At 63.7% G+C, this 21295-nt stretch overlaps 7 protein-coding genes across 7 annotated transcripts; all 7 read left to right on the top strand.

Annotated features, from left to right (window-relative positions):
- Nucleotides 1–838: 838 nt before the first annotated feature.
- Nucleotides 839–6553, top strand: LMXM_07_0250 (putative protein kinase; the record flags this gene model as incomplete). Its single annotated transcript, XM_003872120.1, has 1 exon — nt 839–6553. One exon carries the CDS (start codon nt 839–841, stop codon nt 6551–6553), a length of 5715 nt encoding a protein of 1904 aa, XP_003872169.1.
- A 1317-nt stretch (nt 6554–7870) lies between these two features.
- On the top strand, nt 7871–9691 carry LMXM_07_0240 (conserved hypothetical protein; the record flags this gene model as incomplete). Its single annotated transcript, XM_003872119.1, has 1 exon — nt 7871–9691. One exon carries the CDS (start codon nt 7871–7873, stop codon nt 9689–9691), a length of 1821 nt encoding a protein of 606 aa, XP_003872168.1.
- Nucleotides 9692–10352: 661 nt separating this feature from the next.
- Nucleotides 10353–10712, top strand: LMXM_07_0230 (conserved hypothetical protein; the record flags this gene model as incomplete). Its single annotated transcript, XM_003872118.1, has 1 exon — nt 10353–10712. One exon carries the CDS (start codon nt 10353–10355, stop codon nt 10710–10712), a length of 360 nt encoding a protein of 119 aa, XP_003872167.1.
- Nucleotides 10713–11334: 622 nt separating this feature from the next.
- On the top strand, nt 11335–13242 carry LMXM_07_0220 (conserved hypothetical protein; the record flags this gene model as incomplete). Its single annotated transcript, XM_003872117.1, has 1 exon — nt 11335–13242. One exon carries the CDS (start codon nt 11335–11337, stop codon nt 13240–13242), a length of 1908 nt encoding a protein of 635 aa, XP_003872166.1.
- A 786-nt stretch (nt 13243–14028) lies between these two features.
- Nucleotides 14029–14787, top strand: LMXM_07_0210 (conserved hypothetical protein; the record flags this gene model as incomplete). The annotated part of the gene is made up of 1 exon (XM_003872116.1): nt 14029–14787. One exon carries the CDS (start codon nt 14029–14031, stop codon nt 14785–14787), a length of 759 nt encoding a protein of 252 aa, XP_003872165.1.
- Nucleotides 14788–15412: 625 nt separating this feature from the next.
- LMXM_07_0200 (phosphatidylglycerophosphate synthase-like protein) lies at nt 15413–17671 on the top strand (the record flags this gene model as incomplete). Its single annotated transcript, XM_003872115.1, has 1 exon — nt 15413–17671. One exon carries the CDS (start codon nt 15413–15415, stop codon nt 17669–17671), a length of 2259 nt encoding a protein of 752 aa, XP_003872164.1.
- A 1135-nt stretch (nt 17672–18806) lies between these two features.
- On the top strand, nt 18807–19988 carry LMXM_07_0190 (phosphotyrosyl phosphate activator protein,putative; the record flags this gene model as incomplete). The annotated part of the gene is made up of 1 exon (XM_003872114.1): nt 18807–19988. One exon carries the CDS (start codon nt 18807–18809, stop codon nt 19986–19988), a length of 1182 nt encoding a protein of 393 aa, XP_003872163.1.
- Nucleotides 19989–21295: the final 1307 nt, after the last annotated feature.

Here is a 21295-nt window from a genome sequence, read left to right as displayed (position 1 = left end):
CCTCCCCTCACCCACCACCACCACCACCCCCGAGGACCCGGGCCTTCTTGCACAGAGGGCGAAGCGTTTACTCGAACGTCGACATTGGTTGCTCGCGGAAGAGGCGAAGCGGGAGACGGGACCGGTGCTGCGGCTGCTGCTGCTGCTGCATTACGTGTCGTGGTAGCGGTGGTGGTGCACTGCTCACTCGGCGCACACATCCAGATACCAATACACACACACACATACATACATACATACACACAATATATATATATATATATACATACATACATATACGTATATATATATATAGATAGACGTACATCGATATCTATATATATATATATACGTATATAGACACCGATATATATATATATATTGTGTGCATGTGTATGTGTGTAGTAGACACGCCGAGGTATACACCGCCACACCCACACCCACGCACACGCACACATTATTGAAAAACGTTTTTATTATTTTATTTTATCTTGCGTTGTTGCGCGTGCGACCTCTCCGCTGCTGCTGCCGCTGCTCACTCTGCGGACTCCCCCCATCCCCTTAAAGACGTTCGCGGCGTGTGCGCGCGTGTGCGGTCATTTCTTTCATTGGTCCGCCTCCTCGTGGTCTGCGGAGGCAGCGGTTGGAAGCGCCGCATCCACGGAAAGCGCAGCCATCTATCGACCCACTCTCTATACAGCTAAGCAGCGCGCGCACACACACGCCCTCCTCCTCCCTCCTCCCCTTATCTCTCACGCGTTGTGCTGACTGTTTCTCTTGGGCCCCGCTTTGTTCGGATCCGTGCAGTGCACGATTTTCTCCGTCTCCCCGCGCTCTCGCCAAACGGAGCGTGCCGCTCATGTCCAGCTCACAGCTCGACAGCGCCACCGCCACCGCTGCTGCCACCATGACATCCACTGCCGTTTCTTCGGTGTCCGCCGAGCCGTCACCACCGACCGGGTCGTCATCAACGACAATAATGTCGTACTCCTCGACAGCATTGGCGCAGCAACAGCGGCTGCTTGTCTCATCACTGCCGCCATGCGACGGCCCTCTCCAATACGTAGACCCGACTGCTGGTAGCCTGCCCAGCGCCAGCCCATCATGCGATGAGGAACACAGCAGTTGTGCGCGGCCTGATGCCGCTCAGCGTGACAGGGTTGTATCGCTGCGGGTGCCCCATGTCACAGCGCACGAGCGCAGCGGACACGCCAGCAATGATTCCAGCCCTCCCCCCTCTTCCCTTCCAGCCGCAGTGGAGCGGCTGACGAGTCGAAGTGCGGACGCCGCCTACGTTGCTTTGCACTTGGACCACGATGGCGCGGGAGACTGCGCAACGTCCTCTTCGCTCACCGCATCAACATCGACGGCTTCCATGCACACCACTGAGCCTCGCGCGCTGAGAGACACACTTCCGACTCCGCCAATGCAGGATCAGTCAGGCTCAGAGGGTGGCATCGACGCTGCCGCTGCGCAGCCCTGCATGAAGACTCCTCGCGACACCAGCTCTGCCGGTACACCCACCATCATGTCCTCTACGAAGACCGCCGTCAGCGGTGGCGTTGACGCCACCTCCGCGCGGCACAGCTCTTTGTCCCTTGTAAAGGCGGGCAGTGATGCAACACCCGACATGACTGGCAGGAGGAGCGCGGCTCCTAGTTCGCCGCTCAAGCCGCAGTCGATCTCCCTGCAACCGGAGGAGAGTGCGAGAGTCGCTGTAGATGCGGGATCCCGGGGCTCTGCAGGGCAGCAGCCCAGCGCAGGTGGGGACCTGACAACGATGACGACGACGGGCACCACCACCAACACCACCACAGCAGCAAGCGGATTGCCTCGCAAGATGCTGTCTGTCACGCTGCCGGCGTGCACTACCATGAACGGGTCCGAGACACCGTCGTTTCAAGCGGGGTCGTTGATGCTGCCGCTGGGCGATGGCGCGCCGCCGAGTTGCTCGGTGGAGGAGGCAATGGCGGCCGTGTCAGGGCCGCGCCGTGAGAAACGACGCCCGCCATCACTCTTTTCAAGCTCGGCGCCGCCGACGACTTTTCTGACCGTCGCCGCCAGACCCGTGCTGATCACGCCAGCTGTCGGCATACCAGAGGATCGATCACTCACGACGCCAGCGACGCAGGCGACCTTTTCTGTCTCTCAAACCAACCAGTGGCTGCACGTGCCCGTGCAGCGGCCGCCTGCGCCTCTGCCGCGCACACCTGGCGTACCCAGCCCACCATCTTCGACCCTTGTCTTATCCGTGTTACCGACGCACGACAACGGCGGTGGCGAGGTGGACGCAGATGGAGAGCGGCTAAACACGCTAGCGGTCAGGCGAGACTCGCACGAGTTGGCGGAGACACGGTTGCCCATGAGTCCCGCCCCCTATGCGACTGCGCACGTGAAGTTGCCGACAGTCTTGCCGACAACCTCACCGCCGCTCCGATCCGGCCGGCCGGCCCACCCTATCGCTGCCCAACAACACCGTGCCGCATGTGAAAGACAAAGGAGCCTCACCGGCAGCAGTGGTACATCGACGGCGGCCCACTACAGAGCGGCGGGCGCCATCACACCGGCCGCCGTCGCACCAGTTTCAACACCGTTGAGTGCGACGATGTCCCACTACGGGTCTTTTCAAGCCGGCTACGCTTCCGCCGCTGCCGCTGGCGGTGCTGTGACACCGAACGCGACACCGCTGTTGAGCAACAGCAGCTTGTGCGGGTTCGCCAACCACTTCGGCGCCGGCAGCTTCGGCACTGGGAGTACGCCAGCGGCGTCGCTCAGCACCGCGACCCCCACCGCTGGTGTCAACCGACTTCAGCCGCCTTCCGCAGCGCGTCTATCGGTGACTGGCGCGGGTGGTGGCGGTGCTGCTGCTGCGGCTGCCGGGGTCTTGTCGCCGCTTTCTCTGTCCGGAGCTGCTGCGAGTGCTCGGACAGCGCGCCGCCGTGCACCGCCGCCGTTACTGTTGCGTCTTCGCTCGCCGGTCGGCCCAGCGTCGCTCAGCACCGCCGTCAGTGCGAACGATACAAGCGGTGAGATGACTTCTCCCGCATCAGCTGCGCCGCCGTCGTCAGCGAACCGAGCCGCCATCTCGTCTGCTGCCACTGCTGCTGCTGCTGCCAGCGCCAGCGCCGGCGCCGGCGCCTCCGCACTGACCTCTCCTCCGCTGAATTCGCGGTCCATGGGGATGACTATGCACAGTGGCAGCGCAAGCGACTTGGTGAGCACGACAGCAGATCGACCCGCACGCGGAAGCGGCTGCAACCCCCCGGCCACACCCGCTCGACCCGGCCCCTTCGCCCGCACCCATGGCAGCGCAGGTCAGAGCCTGAGCACCTTTTCCTCCGGCACTCGCAGCGGCGGGCTTGTGCGCATCTCACAAGATCGTCGCACCCTCGTCGCGGGGATGTTCCGCGTGTCGCGGGAAGGTTGTCTCACGGTGCGTAACATGCTTCTCCTCAACCCAACCCGCATTGACGCCGGCAGCGCCACTGGCGGAGCGGCCGGTCCAGGCGGCACCTGTGGCAGTTTCATGGGCAGCAGCACAACCGGAACTAGCGGTGGTGGCAGCAAGAGTCGGCCGCTACAGCTGCTGCATCCGCAGCGATCTGCGGCCAGCTACTCGCCCGTGAGCAGCAACGGGGGCCTTGTGGGGCGCATGCAACTACTCGGTCCCGGCGGCGGCAATGACATCGGGGGTGGTGGGGGTGTTGGCGGCGGTGCGGGTGGACTAGGTCCCATGACACCGAACACAACCGGCTCCGACTGGCCTTTGCCCCATGCGTACCACGGCGGTGGCTGCTCGGGCAACGCGCGCAACATGCACAACAGCGGCGGCGGAGGAGGGGGCGCCAGCGCCACGGCGAACGCGTCTTTCACTCTCTTCTCTACCAGTATGGACACGCCCTTCAGCCCGATCACGTACTCAATGGACAGCCAGCGGATGGCGCTCCCAAGCCCCCTCGGCCCGCACTACGATAGAGCCGGTGCTGCCGCTGGGCCGCCGCCGCAGCTCCTGAGCACAGTTTGCAACGACACTGCGGCCTCTCACTTCCTCGGCGCGAACGGCTCCCTCCATCAGCAGCCGCAGCAGCATGAAGGCTTGCTGCCTGGTGCGCATCACGTAACAGACACCAACGCTTCGCCTACCCGAAACCTTGGCTACGGCATGGTGACCGCTGGTGCCGCTGCAGTGACGCAGCAGCAGCAGGTCGCCACACCCAACTCCACCACCCCACTTGGGCAGCCTTTTGGCGGCAGTGTCGGCAACATCTGCCACGCGCAGCTGCGGTCTCAGGCGAGCAACGGTTGGTTGCCAGGGGCGTTGGGTACGACGAACACGGTCTCGCCGTCCCCCTTTGCGACCGCAGGCGGGGCAGGGAGCATGTTAGGCGCCGGCGCCTTTACAGACACCGACACGGTGAACAGTCTGCTGCTGCCCTACGCCGATATACCTGCCTATCGAGGCGCTATTGCCTCGACAACTGCTGGCAGCTGTATGGGGAGCCCGTCCGGGCATACAAACCCTTGTGGCTTCCGCACCACCACGACGGCAGAAACGGGAATGGCGGCGGCCGCCCCGATGATGGGTGGCTCAGGGACGACTCATAACACGTCGTTCCCGCCGCTGCCGCCAAATGTGGTTCGGCTACGTGACCTCGACATCCTCCCGACGACTTGCGGTGAAGGCGCCTCGGCGACAGTGTTCGTCGCGATACACAAGCCCACCGGCCGTCGCCTCGCCGTGAAGCGGGTGGACCTCTCTCCACTGTGCCTGGGCTGCTCCTCACCGTTCATGCGCAGCGGCGCCGTCTCGAGTGGTCGCATCAGCCAGCTTCAGCGCATTGTGATTCGCGAGCTGCAGGTGCTGCACCTCACTTACCGCAGCCCATTCATGGTCAAGGTCTACAATGCCTTCTTCCTTGCTGAGGTGGCGGCGCTGGACATTGTGATGGAGTTCATGCACTATGGCGGCCTCGATCACCTCGCCAACTGCCTACAACAGCATGCGCGGATGGTGCGAGGGTCGCAACAAGAGCGTCACCGACTGCTCACCACCGACGATGATGACGACGGTGACGGCGGCCGCCGCGGCAGTGGGCATGGTGGTAGCCCATCCGTTCCGCCTCTGCTCTCTGACGCTCCCGAGGCGCCGCAGGTTGCTGAGGGCTCTCTGAAGGATGCCTCGGCGGTTGGCGTTGGCAGGAGCGGTACTGGCGGCGGTGTCGCCGCCGCCGACACCGAGCGGCATCCGTCCATGAACAGCATCTCACCTAAGCTGCTCGACTCTCGGCGTACTCTCGCAGAGCGGGCACCGTCGTCGGCGCCGAGGCCGTGCATACCAACAGCCGCCGGCACTACCGGTAGGAGCGATGCGGATAGCACGGCATGCGGCGGTGGTGGTGTTCCGTGTCACCCTCTCAGCGGCGCTTACAAGCACATCTACGGCAGCAATGACAGCCTTCTGCTCGACTCGTACTCCGTGAAGAGCGACTGCGGCACAGACGACTCGGAGTCGGACGACGGCAGCGGTCTCGTCGAGGAACCTCTTGGCGTCACAGAGCGCCTGGTTGCCGTTGTGGGAGAGCAGTTGCTACGCGGTGTCCGCGACATGCACTCCCGTGGCTACATCCATCAAGACATCAAACCCGGTAACGTCCTTGTGAATGAACACGGGGTCGTGAAGCTCAGCGACTTTGGACTGTCGCAGCGCTGCGACAGCAACGGCATCGGCATCAAGAACGACATGCTGACGTACATGCCACCCCCCTCCGTCGCCCCGGCGCAGTCTATCACGCCACTGCAGTCACCGTCGCTTACATCCTTGCAACTGACAGGCGCACGTGGCCGTCGCGCGCCGTTCATCTGGCACGCTCAACGTGGCAGCATCGGCGCAGGCATTAGCGGCCAGCTTGGCAGCGGCATGGTCGGCACGACCCCGCCCGAGATGGGGAGCTCCGCAGAGGGGTTAGTGCTCAGCAGCACCACGAACAGCCTGCTGGCGCAGCGCGACGGCATGGATGTGCTGGAGGCGGAGTCGACATCGTCGGAGGAGGGCTCGGGCGAATGGGACGCTACCCGAAGGGGACTGAGCCCATCGTCGTCGTCCGACGAAGCCGGGGACTGCTGCGGCACGGACAAGTACATGAGTCCCGAACGCCAGCGCGGCGAGCCGTACGGCAAGCCCGCTGACATCTGGGCCGTTGGCGTCACCCTCGCAGAGTTCGCGGTGGGCGAGTACCCCTATGACCTCACGGACGTCATCGACGAGTTTGACCGCGTGTCGCGGATGGATAAGCCGGTGGACGTGTTTCAGTTCAACAAGCACCGCGCTGTGCCGCTGGGCACCGTCTTCGCGGACTTCTGCCGACTGGCAACACTACCGACAGCTTCGCAGCGGCCGACCGCACAGGAGCTGCTCGAGCACCCCTTCTTCAAGCAGTGGCACCGTCCGTTCAACCTCAAGGACTACCTCGCTGCCCGCGTGCCCGTGCCGTCGAACCGCCTGAAGGAGGACTACCTTGCGAAGCAGCGCGAGCGCCCGCCGGAGGGGCAGCAGCCGGCCGGCCCGCTGGGCTAAAACACGCCCCGCACGCCGATGCATGGGCCCGCGCACGGGCGTTGCTTACGTATCTGGCCATGATGTGCGTGTGAGGAGGCTCGAGCACGATGCAGCGCGTCTTGGAGGCGTGCGCGTCCGTGAGTGACGAGGAGGCGGTTGACAGTGGTGATGTATAGGTGTGCCGCGCTGTGGCGCTTTGGGGGCCGCAGGAAGCAGGCTTGCGACCTGTCAGAGAGCTGGACACGGAAAAGGGTAAGCGTCTGCGGGCGCAGCGGAGGTCCTGTGCGACTGTGGCCAGCGATGGCGGGATCGCCCGATGGAGGACGCAGACAACCGAAAGCGAGAGCCGAGCGAAAATGAACAGCGCCACACGTCTGCGAGGAGGCTCACGGATGGTGTGGCGTGAAGGGTGCGCATGGCTTGCGTGCGAATGCCGAGACCGTCTCCGATTCTCTCGACTCCGGCCTTCCCCATCTCCCCCCGCCCGCAATCACCGAGAGCGCGGGCCGCAGCGATGATGCGCGCCTCAGGCACCAGCGCCCTCCCCCCACCCAAACAACAAAAGGAAGGAGCGAAACGCCCTTGGCGGTATGCCGTGCACGTGCGCCGTGTACTAACCAGCACCACGGAGAGACAGTCTCCTGTCCTTCCTCGCGCAGGAGACACCATGGCCGAAGCGGGTGTGGTGGCGTGTGTGCTGGCTCAGACGGTTGCACTTCCTGCCTTCAAGGGTGCCTGGGGAGCCTTTGCGCGCTTGCGTGCAGACGCGGAGGTGGCAGCTGGCGGGGTCGTCTTGATGCCCGGCGATGGTGCTTCTCACCGGACTTCTCGTGGAGGGGAGGGCGGGGGAGGGGTTTTGTGTGTGTGTGTGAAGGCTTCTCAGACTCTCAGCGCTGAGTCTTATCACCTTGTCTTTCGCCCCCTCCGCGCTGTCTCTGCCGCCGTGCGTCGCAGATGCACGCGCACGCCGTCGGTGCGTGCGGTGGGGGGAGAAAGGGGGGGGGGGTACTTGATGACTGCAATGCTCATCCTCGTCGCTTCTCATCTTGTCTTCTCCATTCTTGTGCTGCCGCGCTGCAGTGGAGCGAGGGTGCGCGAGAGAAGACAGCCCTCCAACCTCTGCGGTGTGTAGCGTCGCTCTGGTCTACTCGCCCCATACCGGCGCCCACTCTGCACCTCCTCTTGCCCTCCCCCGGCTCATCCACTCCTCTCTGCGTGCGCGCGTGTGGGCGTCAGCGTTGGCGTGTGTGCCCGCTCATCGATTCTCGCAAGACCCCAACATCAGGGGTGGGGTGGGGGCACTATCCTGCAAGTGCCCACATAAGAACGCCGACGATGCTTCGCTTCACCAGGCGGCTTGGCGAGCATGTCGCGATGTCCGCTGCCGTGGGCTCCCCAGTGTACAAAGAGATGCCCAACTTCTTCTGGCACCGGCGGGTGCACAACTTCCGCCGCCGCGGGGCTTTCGGGAGGCTCGCGACGCTGGCCGGCTACGGGGCTGCCGGTGCTGGCGTGTACGTGGCCACCTGCGTGGTGGTGCGCACTCTTCACCAGCCCACTGTCGACACGCTCTTCGCACCCGGCAGGGACTACACGCTGGAGGATTGGAAAGATGTCGAGCCGACGCTGCAGCCCGGGGACATCATTCTCATGCGCGGTACCGGGCCTGTGAGCTGGTGCATCACGACGCTGCAGTTCATCTTGTCCTTCAAGCCTGCGGCGCTCCGCTACTCTCACGTGGCGGTGGTGGTGGCACCCGCGGTGATCGAGCACATTAACGACGACACGAGCGAGACTGGCGCGCCTGCCGCGCCCGGGCACACCGGGGCGAGGGGAGCGGCGTCGTCCTCGAAAGTGTGGGCCTTATCCACTCCTCCATACCGGGTGCGCGACCTCAGCGAGGTCTTCGAGAGAGGCACGGAGGGCGCTGAGTCGCCTGCACCGGCACCTGGCCCCCGTGTGCCAGTGTCCCCGGCTCTCTGGGTTCGCGAGCAACTTCGGGCTGAGGAGGCGGCGCTGCAGAGGCGCCCTGTGATTCGCCGCGGCGCCATCATCCTCGAGGCGATGGACAACAAGGAGTACGACGTGGTGGATGTGAAGGGGAATGTGACACACGACACAGTGCAACTGGTCGAGGCATCGCGGCGGCTGCTGTCGGTGACGCCGTCGGGCGTGCCGGCCTACCACTACTTTGCTGTGCGCAGGCTGCGCAACTACGATCATACACCGGAGCGGGAGAGGCGGCTGGCGCGCTTCTGCGAGGAGAGCGAAGGGCGACGCATGGACTCCAGTCTGCTGTACCCACTGGCCTTTCTATGGCCGCGGCTCCACACCCAGGCGCACCCGCTGCGGCAGCTAATCACGGGCGAGGTCTCCTGCAGTGAGCTGATTGTGGAGCTGTACCAGGAGCTCGGGGTGCTAAGGCGACGGTGGCGGTGGGTGCCGCTGGAGCGTGGCACCACAGCCCCCGCGCTGCCTCCATCGAATGACGCCACTCGGCAGGGGAACGCGAGGAGCGACGGGCAGCACAGCGCCAGCAACGATGAGAACAATGGGAGGGACGTGGTGGCGCCGCCTCCGCCGCCGACTGCGGCGGACGTGAAGGACGATCGCCGAAGTCGCAGTTTACACGTGTACGACTACGCCTACGGTCGACTGGAGGCGCGTGCCCAGCGGCCCGTCATCACGCGCGATCGCCCGCTGCTTCCCGACACGTCCGTCGTGGAGAACAGTGAGGCGATAGCCGCTGCTGACGTGCGGCTTCGCTCTAGCAGGGCCCGACTTAAGCCGTCGTGGGATCATATCGCTCGCATGGAATATATTACAAACTTTTACGGCCGCCCCCTCACTGGCGATGCCGAGGAGCTCGCCCGTCAGCAGATGAAGCAGCGGTCAGAGGCGACGTACCACGTTGATATGGCGGTGCCACCGCTTGTACTGCGGGCTGGTGACACGGCCAGGGGTGTCGATGGCCGCGACTATCAGCTGCAGTGGTACTACGAGCACAGCAGCGTGGCCACGTGCCCGTACCATTTCACAGAAGGCGCGGGGGAGTCGGTGCTCGACTTCGCCGCTAACATGAGCCTTGGTCGCGAGTCGCACATGCGCATTGTGCGCGAGGAGGACGCGCTCTCGCGTGCAATGGAAGAGGATTAGCAGGCACAGCCATCTCCCACGCGCGTGCGAGTTGGCGCATGAACGGACACGACGACACTAACCTGCACGTATAGAGAACCGACCAGAGGACACCCACGCTCTTGTGACATGCTGGAGGATGTGATGGTTGGCGGAAGGAGGAGGGGGGCGAGGGACGGAGATAGAAGAATTCCTCTGCACACTCGACTGAGCTCAGCGTGCGCCGCGCGCACGTGCTCGTGTGCGTGGCTTAGTTTTCTTTGGACACAACATGCAAGCAGCCTCGCGTTCCCGCCTCACCGCTCCCGACCCGTCCCTGACAGTGGCAATTATGCCCGCCATGCATGCAACCTCTCCCCTCTGCTTGCTCCCTACCCCCCTCCGCCCTTCACCGCCCTTGTGCTTCCGCTGCTGCCCTTCTTGGGCAACGACAACAACCACGAGCACACACCCGCCGACCCGGCGCGCGGATACACCACGGCGACACCGCAGCTCTCTCCCCTTCTCTCACGTTTTCTGCTTCTCGCCGCCACGCCGCTGTCCTCATCCTTCGCTCCCGCCCTTCACGAACGCACGTGCGCATCAACATCACTGAACGAGTGCGATCGACGACAGGTTCCGTCCACTCTACCAACCCCCTCCCCTCCCCCTCCCCCTGCTTGCGAGCCAGCAAACCCCGCACATGACCTCGTCTGCCACCTCGACGCAGGCGTTCAGCCTCAAGACGCGCCAGCCCATCCCTGACGAGGATGCCCTTCTCACGGAGGAGGACCGCATCTTGAAACAGGCGACCAAGGGTGAGGACTGCACGACGCGCCGTCGCGCCTGCAAGAACTGCGTCTGCGGCCGCGCTGAGCTGGAGCGCAAGCTTGAGGCGGAGGGCAAGCTCGAGGCGGAGGGTTTCACGATGCCGCCGGGTGGGTGCGGCAACTGCTCCAAGGGTGACGCCTTCCGCTGCGCCAACTGCCCCTTCCTCGGCCAGCCCGCCTTTGATGCCACAGAGGACGGCAAGGTGACGCTCAACCTCACGGATGATGTGTGAGACCGCGTGTGCGTCTCTCCCCCGTTACGATCGACGTTTTCGTTTTCCTTTGCTATTTCCCGTCTGCTCCGCAGCGCGGATCGGTCGCCGTGCCTTTCCCACGGACGACTCTCTGCGGTGATTCACACGCACATGTGATGGACTAAAGTCCCCCACCTCTCCCATTATCTCGCTCTCCCTGCTTGCGCGCATCTCTTCGGTGCGCGTGCCTGCATGTGTCTGGTGAGGGCGACGTCTCTCTCTCCTGATTCTGTCATCTCTCGTCCCTCCCTCTCCCTCCCTCTCGTCGCTCTCTGGCATTCTTCGTGCTCGCCACACCCTCCCCCTCCCCTCCTCGTGCACGCTCACGGCCATCACACGCGTTCTCCTCCGCGCGTGGAGAGCAGTTGTCGTTGTTCTCTGTAGTCACACGTGACATTGCCAGCCGTTTGGCTTTCCGTGTGCCGGAGAAGAGACCAGCACTCAGCTCTTCCACGTCCGAAAACCGCACTCAGATCACGCCCACGCCCACGCAGAGCGCAACGCCGTCGCGACGGACGTCACGGCGCATCAGTCCCTCGGCCTTTCGGTCTCTTGTTCCTTTTGCGCGCATCGGCACACGCGCGTACGCCCAGACCTCGACATGATGCGGTACTTCCGCGCCTTGCGTGCCCGCACGGACATGGTCGAGCTCCTCCTGTGCAGGGGCCGACTCGCCGACGTCCAGATGCTGAACTTTTTCTCCATCCAGCTAGACCGCGAGGTCAGCGCTGCAGCGGCAGCCGCGGCAGTGCCAGGATCGGCAGTGGCGGCCAGCGGTGCGGGCAGTGGTGAGGGGTCGGAGAGCACCGTGAAGCAGGCCGAGAAAGCGGCGGTAACCGCAGCGACGCCGGATGCCACGAGCACGGAGGCCGCCATGGCCGCCGCTGGTGCTGCCACGGCAGTGGAGGCGGAGGCGGTGGCGAAGGCTGCAGCCGCGGAGGCACAGCGCGCACAGAACTGCGAGGCAAGGAGGAAGGCGTGGAAGGCATTCCACGACCGCAGCGATGTGGTGCGTCGACTTGCCGTCAGCGAGAACCCCGTGGCGTGGCTGAGAGAGGTGTACAGCGGCGACGAGGAGTGGCCGCGCTCGTATTTGACAGAAGCGACGGCCGTGGTGACGCACACGGGCACTGGTGCGCCGACGCTGAAGGCGAGCGGTATGGCCACGGCGGTCGGAAGCGGCGACGTGCAGGCGGCAAGGACGACGGCGGCCGGTAGCGAGGGAGGCGAACACCGTCACCATGGCTCCTCCTCTGCCACCACCGCCGCGCATGCGCTGCCCAAGTCGATCCGTGTGGTCCTGCGACTGGAGGGCGGCGAGAATAGCACGCCGAAGTACGTCACGGGCTCCGTGCCGCTCGATCAGCCCGGCGTGGTGGAGAAAAAGCTGGTGAACGGTATGCTGCGAGTGCGACTAAATAATGCCGACGTTGCCCAGTCCGAGCCGCTGTCCGCGGAGAAGGTGGCTAGCTACCAGCACGTGCTGACCGCCACGGCTTACAGCGCCATTCTGCGGAAGATGGGGGAGGTTGGCGCGCTGCATGCCACCAATACCGTGCGCTACGACGCGCTTCTGATCCGCAACCCCGCGGTCCAGATGCGATTGGCGCAGCTCGCATGCTTCCGCTACGGGATCGACTGCTTGACCGACTACGTCGTGGGCGACCCGGAGGTTGCCGACGGCGACGAGGCTGCCGAGCTCTTCAGCAGCTTTTCGGAGCAGCTGCAAACCCCCTTGATCGAGTCCATGGTGCTCAAAATATATGCAGAGCGCGCCTTGATGGACGGCATGGATTGCATGTGGGAGATGGTGCGCGACACCCCGCTCGTTGCGGCGGTGGCCCACCGCAGCAACCCGGCCAAGATGATCGACTACCCGTACCTTGCAGAACTCTTCAACTCTCCCAAGTACCTCCTCACGTCTTGGAATGGCTCCATGGAGGAGCAGTCGATGGCCTTCCTGCACCCGCTGCTGTCGCAGGGCGGTCTCTTCGGCAGCGGCGCCGGCGGCTCTCGTGCGGGCATTGGCGGCGCGCTCCAAGGTTTGATTGGGCTGACAAGTGGCCACAGCTATGGTGGCGTGCGTCTGGCGGCACCGCACGTGAACCTGGCGGGGATGGCCAAGGCACTGGAGCTTGACGTGGCGAAGCTGCTGAACGTTATTGCAAGCGAGAAGGGTAAGCTGGAGCCGATGTTTGTGATCAGCGTGGCGCAGTACGTCTCCGAGGTGCTGGCCAACCTCGCCGTCATCTACCGCTGCACTGCGGCGTTGAACATCGATGAGGAGGGCCGCGGCCACCGAGAATGGCTGCTGGCGCAGGCGTTTGGCGGCGCCTCAGCGGTGCGCCGTCAGCGTATCATGAACGACTACATGATGTCGCGTGCGGCGACGAGTGTGATAAAGAAGAGTAAGAGCCTCGACAACTACTCGACGCACCCCATCGAGTTGATGAACACGTCGCCGCAAAACGCGAAGGCGTCATCGATGGAGAGGGCGGCGTCCACGTAGTCGCTCCGCATGCCATGCGAGACGGCGTTGGTAGGGGATGAGGTGCGTGTAGGCGGCGAACACGCGGTGGTCGACGCGCTCGGCATTGCCGCCCTCGACGCCCCAACCTTCTGCCCTCATGATGACGCATTTGCGGGGGGAGCTCACTAAGTCGACGGATGCTGTGGACCACGGTTGCACTGGAGATGGTGATGGTGGTGATGGTGGTGTGATGTCCACGGCGGGCGGTGGCGCTCCGTGACGGCGCTCCCCCATCCTTTTTCTTACGGCTGCGGCGCGCCAAGGAGGAGGGTGACACCATTGCGCGCCGCCCCTTGCATCTCCCCAGTTTCGCTCTTTACTAAGAACTCGTCACCCCACTTCCTGGCGTCCTCTCAGGACCGACGAGGAGCCGCCATGGCAGCGACAGGCGGCGCATACGTGCAGGTGCTCCGCGCGCCTCTTCTCTCCTTATCCTCCGAGGGAGGTCTTGCGGCGCGCGCGTGCCTGTGAGCCGCCCAGGACGTGACAGCAAGGGTCGTTCGTGGCCTTTTGTGTCCGTGTAGCGCGTCTTTCTCCGTTTCCTATGCTGCAAGTGCCGCACACTGTTGTCTGCCTCCGCTCTTCCATCACTTCTGTGACGCCGCCGTGTTTCACCTTGTCTACGGCGACTGCTCTCTCCAGGACGGACGTTGCACCGGACGTTCGCCCACCCCCTCTCCTCCTCTCACATCTTCCTCTCATACGTATTTGCACGTGCTCGCAACAGCAGCCATAGGTTCTGCCGTCTGCCTACTCAAGTAGAGGATGCCGCTCTTCTCTCTTCCCGCACACGAGGCGGACACGCCGCCGGAGCCCGTAGACGCGGGCGGGCGGCGGCATTCGTGCGGTGATGGCATGGAGCTGTGCTGCCGCCTTACCGCGGCAGAGGAGCTGCAAGGCCACCTGCGCGACTGCTTCAGCCTCTTCGCCTCCCGCTTCGAGCACACCGCCGTCTCTCTCGCGTGCATTCGGGCGCTTCTTCCGTCGTCGCCGCCATCGGCAGGGAGTGAGGCACTTCCCGGCACTCCACAGGCAAGCGAGGCGGAGGCGGACGCGCCACGATCAGGAGACGGCGCCTTCGACGTCTCTACCGTGGTCACTGTGCTGTTCCTCCACGTTGAGGACAAGCTGGGCGCTTGTCTTGGCGCCGCTGGTGGAAGCGATGACGAAGCCAAGACACCGCTGCTGGGGGTTGTCGTCGCCTTCCAGTACTGGAGGGGGTTTCATTGCGTTGCCGAGCGTCGTTACGCCTCGGCAGCAGAGGCGCAGGACGAGGTAGCGGCACTGGAGAGAGGGAATCTTACCGTGCCTGAGCTTCTGAGGATGCCGCAGTGGCAGCGGATTGGCGTACCGGCGGCGGGGGCGAGCCCCTCGCCTACTCCGGGCAGCGGCCACGCCGATTTTACAAGCCCCGGAAGCACCGATATGACGTCGGGCTTTTCTGGTGTAGAGGGGAATACAGTAGCGAAACATGGCGCCGCGTACGAGAGTCTGATGGCTCTGATGGTGGGCACGTATCTCTGACTATGCGCGCGTGTGTGTGCCTACTTCTCTGCTCTCTAGATCACACATCACATCCCCCCCTCCCCCCGTGCCCACCCTCCTTGGTGGGCTCTCCTACGCATCGGTGCAGGAGAGATGGGGGGCGGGGGCGGTGGCGGGCGTTGGTGTTGGTGGTTCGTGCAAACGGCTCTGCCTGTCCCTCTCCGCGTCTGCTCGGGTGGAGTGCGCGACTGCTCTCGTGAGCCCCTCCCTCCCCCCTCGACACGCACACGCACACGCACACACGCACGCACACGCCATCCTCCACTCTGACTTTTCCATTTCTATTTTTCACGCCACATCGGTAAAAGCTTCCGCAAGCAGAGCCTCAGCGCAACACACCTCTCTCTCTGTGTGTGTGTCTTCCACGCGCATCTTCGAGGTGGTCCGCAGGGAGACACGCGGCAGGACGGAGGGATGGGAGGGGGGTAGCGCGGTACACAACGCTCGAGTAACACACTGCTGCGCCTCTGCCTCTCGTTGGCTGCGTAGAACGTCGTCTTTCTGCGTTGCACACAGAGCTTACACCACCCACACCCACACACACACACACACCCACACACACACACCCACACACACACACACACACAGCGCCACGCTGTTAGCCATGCCCGCACTGCTCGTGTATCTTATCATCCTCGCCATCGCCGCCAGCGTCACCTTCGCGCTCTTTGGCGAGGTGGGAGAGGCGGAAGTGGCGCCAGCGGACGCGCTGGAGCTGTTTGCTTCTGCGACCCCCACAGCGAGCGGCGCCACGCCTCTCTCGCTGGAGGCGGCTGCCGAGACGAAGACCGGCGGTGACGACTGTGGTGCTCGCACGAACCATGCCATGTCGGTAGATGAGAGCGGGATGGCGCACATCAAGTCGCTCTTAACGAAGTGCGGCGTGCCGCCTCAGCAGCAGGAGATGATATCCTTCCTGGGCAGGCACTGCTGCGTGCTGCCGGTGAAGTCGAACACCGTCCGCGTGCTGAACCACCCCGCCGTCTTTTACGAGGAGCTGAAAAGGCGTGTCACGGCGGCGCAGCGCTCCATCACACTCTCGGCCCTCTACATCGGTGATGGGCCCCTCTCGAGGGACTTCGTAGCATGCTTGGAGGAGCGCGTGCGATGGGCTGCAGCAGGCGGACACCCGTTCTCCATCACGATCCTGCTCGACTACAACCGCATGCAGGACCGAAAGAACTTGGTTTCACTGAAGGCACTGATGGAGCTGGCACAGCAGACGGCGAGCACGGCCTCGCTGCCCGTCGACGCAGTGATAGCGGGAGCGAACGCGTCCTCTCCGGTGACGCGCTCGCCGTCCACGTTGGGAAGTTCCTCCATCTTCGCAGACGGCGAGCGAGACGCCGAGGAGGACGAGGCGGTCCGTGGAGGCAGATCAGACGGAGCATCGGCCGCCACCTCCGCCACCGCAGCCGCGGCGTCGACCGGGGTAAAAGTAAATCTCTTCCTCTACCAGAACCCCAGCAAGTGGAATAGACTCTTCGCGCCCTTCGGGCGGGCCAAGGAGGCGCTCGGGGTGCAGCACACGAAAATCTTTGTCTTCGACCAGCGCCACACCATCCTGACCGGGGCGAACCTCTCAGACGACTACTTCGCCACCCGTATGGATCGCTACATGATCGTGGAGGACAACGCCCTCGTCGCGCGGTGGTTCACGCAGCTCGTGCGCACGGAAAATCGCATGTCGCACCCTGTCGTCTGCCGCAAGGAGTTTGCCAAGCAGCTCACTGGAGGCGGCGACACCTGTGCGAGTCGCACGCCTAACAAGAATGGTGCGCTGGGGCATTCTTCTTCTGCCGCTTCGCCGTCCTCACGCATCGCGGCGGCAACCGCGAACGGCTCCGCGCCAGAGCCGCTGCAATCTCTGTTACGTTGGGTGGCGGAGAGGGTGATTCGCGCGGTGTCACCGCCGCTGACATCGCTGGTGTCGCAACGCGAGGGGTCGCCAACGCTGCATCGCAAGAGCAACCTTGTAATCTTGGCGAACGCGCTCCAGGTGGACCCCTCCGTCGACACGGAGGCCTTCTGTGCGCGGGCCAACGCGCTGCTGCATGACTTTGCCGCGTGGGCGCGGCGGCTGTGCGCAGCGGCGAAGGTCGACTGGCGCTGCTACGACACATTTCTGTTTCCGACGGTGCAGGCGGGTCGTGCGGGGGTGTACCACGACAGCGTCATCGTGAAGCAGCTGCTGCGGCTCTCCACCAACGAGGATCATATATTTTTAGCCTCGCCGTACCTGAACATGTACGCGTCCTTCGTGGACGAGGTGCTACACGGCACGAGCTACGTTGACTGCATCACGGCGAGTGTGCAGACGAACGGGTGGAATGGGCAAAAGGGCATGGCCGGCCGCATCCCTTTCTTTTACCTGCAGCTGGAGCGTTCCTTCTACTATCTCATGAAGGCGTACAACTGCCTGCGTCGGGTGCACATCCGCGAGTTCTCCGTGAAGGGTTTGACCTTCCACGCGAAGGGCTTGTGGTTCATGGGCCGGCGGTGCTCCTCAGCCGCCGCCTCCTCCCCAGGCAAGGACGGCGAGGGCGATGCTAGGCAGCACCACGGCGGCCATGGTGCCGATGCCGCGGCCGCAGACCCGTGCCCACCGGAGTGTATCTCCGCTCCGTACCTCGTCGCGTACGGCAGCACCAACTACGGATACCGTTCTGTTCACAAGGACGTCGAGGTGGAGGCGTTCCTGCTGACCACCAACGACGCACTGCGCGAGATGCTGCGGCAGGAGCTGCTCTTTCTTCTCCAGCAGTCTGTCCCAGTCACGGAGACGCAGTTTGTGGGCACGGCAATGGGCCGCTTCCAGCCTGTGATCTCGCTGATCGCTCACCTTGGCCACGATTTCCTGTAACGCACGGAGCATTCACACGCTTGCGTGCCTTCGTGCAGGTGTCTGTTGGCGATGTTTCTCGGTGCACCGCCAGCATGCGGGTTGCTGCTGCTAGTGGTGGTGGTGGTGGCGTCTGCCGTTGTTGCTCACTTATTAACGCGAGGAGCTCATATAAAGTGCGATACCCCGCAGGTGGGGCGGAGCTACTGAGGAAGGACGGAAGAGGAGGAGGTGCGTGCCAGTGCGCGTGTGTGCGCGTGGCGGTGCTGGCAGTAATGGACGGTGTCCGCGCTGTCGCTCGTGCCCAGGTCGCCAGCGATGGCTCCACGGCGCCCCTCTTCTAGCTCCTCCTCATCGCCTCACCCACGCCTCTCTCTCCGTGGGCGGGAGTGTGCGTGGCACGGGTTTGGCGCGGGCAGCAGCTGTACGTAAAGCATCCCAGGAAAGTAATCTGTAAGCGGTTGCCCACAGCGCGTGCTGTGCCCAGCTGCCAGTGCGACAACACCCTGTATGCGTGTCACTATCTCTCGTGATAATCCTTACACGAAGTCTTCGCTTCACGATCAGATCTAAAGCAAGCAGCAGCCAGCAGCGGTGCACGCACACACACGCGAGCACAGGCAGACTGCACAGAGACTTGTACACCCGCAGAGTAGGTGCGTAGTTGTACGAGAATGGGAACTTTGCGTGTGCGGGGCTTCTCGATGCCGTGATGCCACGGTGGAGTTAGAGGGCTAAAGTGTGGAGCTCGCTCTAGGTCGCACTGCCACCACCACCCCCTGCCAGGTCGCACTCCTTTACACAGCTTTCAGCCGCACACATGCCGGCGCTGGTCGGGTGCTGCAGACATGTATGCGTGCGTGCTTGCTGGCCTTCTTGACTTGTCTCACGCTCCTCTCCTCTCCATCTTGCCCTTGCTGGTCTCCCTCGCTGCGCGCCCCTCGTCTGCCCGTGCCACCACATCCCACGACGGCACGCAGTCCATCCATCTCTTCCTAATCAGCCAGCCGTCCACATACGGTGCCGGGCAGGACACTACAGAGGCGCTGTACTCCCCCTGCCCCCAACACGCACACACACACGCACACACACACACACACACACAGGCCCACAGAGCGCGCGAGGCGAGCACACTGTAACCCAAAGACAGTAGAAGATGAGGGGCTCTGACGCGATGGCGACGCAGGCGTCGAGGTGGCGGCCACCGCAGAACCCGGCAGCCGTGCGGAAGTACTCAAGCGAGACTGCCGCCCCGCAGCCACCTGCGAAGATCATCTTGGAGGACCACTCCCTCATCGAGGTCTTTCGGCGCTCGGCGGCTTTTCAGAGGATCATTGCCTACGTGCAAGGCTGCAGCGAGGCGGTGGAGTCGACGCCAAACCACCAGCGCCTGTCCGCCACGGTGGATGACTGCGACGATACGGTGAGGTACCTCGTAACGGACTACCTACCACGACTGCATGACATCGTGACCGCGATCCCGCTGGAGGACATGGCGCAGCAGCGCTTTGGCAACCGCGCCAAGCGCCTGTTTCACGCGCGACTCGAGGAGACGGTCATCGCCGACATGGAGAAGCTCATCCGAACCTTTCCCACCTCCGCGGGTCGGTCGGAGGAGACGATCACCGATATGGCGACAGAGGTGGCGGCGTACGTCATGGACTCTTTCGGCAACGCCACCCGCCTCGACTACGGCAGCGGCCACGAGCTGCACTTCTTCATCGTCATCATGATCTGCCTCGAGGAGCACGGCGACGGCGGCGGGAGTCTGAAGGATGAGCCGGCGGTGCTCGTCCCGCTCGAGGTGCCGCCGCCGCCGCCGGTGCCCCCAGCGGAGCGCGCGGAGGTGCGCAAGCGGCGTCAGGACTACATCTTCTACGTCTTTCACGAATACATGCGCCTGGTCCGGCGTCTGCAGAAGCGTTACTCACTCGAGCCGGCGGGGTCGCACGGGGTATGGGGCCTAGACGACTATCACCACATCCCCTACATCTTCGGTGGTGCGCAGCTCATCAACGCGGAGACACAACCCGTGAAACCGGCGGCCGATCAGGAGGCGATGATAATTCTACCCAAGCACGTCTGCGACCGCGCCAAGGTGGAGATGCTGAAGGACAACTATCTCTACTTTAGCATGATCGCGTGGATCTTGGAGAACAAGTCGGGGCCCTTCCACGAGCACAGCAACATGCTGTACAACATCTCCGGTGTCGAGCGCTGGTCGAAGATCTACAGCGGCATGGTGAAGATGTTCGCCGCGGAGGTACTGGCAAAGTTCAACGTGTCGCAGCACCTCCTTTTCGGCCGACATCTGCCGTGGAACACGAAGACGATGTGACAGGCGACGCTGTCGGTCGAGGACACGGCAGTCCCGTCTTCGACGGACACGCGTGCACCCACGCACCCACCGATCCACCTCGCTGCCATGCGGCCGTGTCCCCGCCCCGCACTGCACTGCACTGCACCTCCTATTCTGTGCCCTTTTTTTACGTGCCCGTGTGATGTGTCTGCACGCGGGACTTGCGTTGGATGCCTTTTTACTGTTCGACGGATGTCGCGCAAGCAAGCTCGCGTCTCCTCACCGATGCTGGCTGGGAGGGCAGGGGGACGAACGCCTCCGTGCATGCATGCATGTGTGTGTGTGCTCATCGCTATGGGCAGTGGTGTCGCTCCACCGCTTACTTTTCCCATTCTCGCCAGCCATCTACCACTGGCCGACTGGCCGGCTCGATGTGCTGCCATCGTCGTCTAGACGTGTGCAGAGGCACACATGCATGACAGACCTCTCCTCCCTTCCCTCTTCAGTGGTCCAACATCCCTCGCTGCCATTACCGTCTTTCAGGCAATGCGTGTAGACACTACAGAGCCACGCACACATGCACCACGCCCATAGACCCACATGTAGCTCATCCGAAGCTAGGCCATGTCCGATACGGCGTCCACCACGCGCTCCTCCACTGTCTCTGCGAGCACCCAAGCACTCGGACATGGTCCGGGACGTGCACCACCACCCGCACCATGGTGCGACGGCAGCGGTCACGACCCGGGCATAGTCTGCGCTGCCTCGATATTACCTGGGCCCGCACACTACCAGCTCCTTAGCCCCTCCCCCGTACAGTGTGCGCGACGGCGCCGCTACCGACGCGGGCTCCGTAACACGAGGCAGTATACCCGCTGCGTATCTCTCGTACATCGGCGTCGCACTAGCGCAGCACCTGCGAGGATGGCGGCAGCGGCGGCGGTGTTGAGAGAGGTCGTGCGGTGAGGGCGCTGGCTGCTCTTGGACACTCCCTTCCCCGGGACTGGGAAGCGAGCGAGAGGAACGGACCGACGGCCTCGTCGTCTTTCCTGTCTTTGGCGCCGCTTGCCACTGCACACCGCGGCACCTATTCAGAACCTTGAGCGGGCGCTGCGTCGAGATACACGGACACAACACTCACTGCAGGACGACCGAGTGCTGCAGAGCCGCTGCGAGCGTGCACAGCGGCCACGCAGCGCTGTATTCGCTTGCCCTCAGCAGGGGGGGGGATATGGCGACTCGACGGAGGACACAGTGGCCTGCGCGCCGGTGAGTGACATCACAGTCTAGCGCGTGACGGGCGCCGTGTGGGCCCGAGCCGAGCCTCATCTCTCCGTGTTCGCGTT

The sequence above is a fragment of the Leishmania mexicana genome, chromosome 7 (assembly GCF_000234665.1).
Source record: "Leishmania mexicana MHOM/GT/2001/U1103 complete genome, chromosome 7".
NCBI classification, from domain to species: Eukaryota; Euglenozoa; class Kinetoplastea; order Trypanosomatida; family Trypanosomatidae; genus Leishmania; species Leishmania mexicana.
This window is presented reverse-complemented; position numbering and strand designations above follow the sequence as displayed.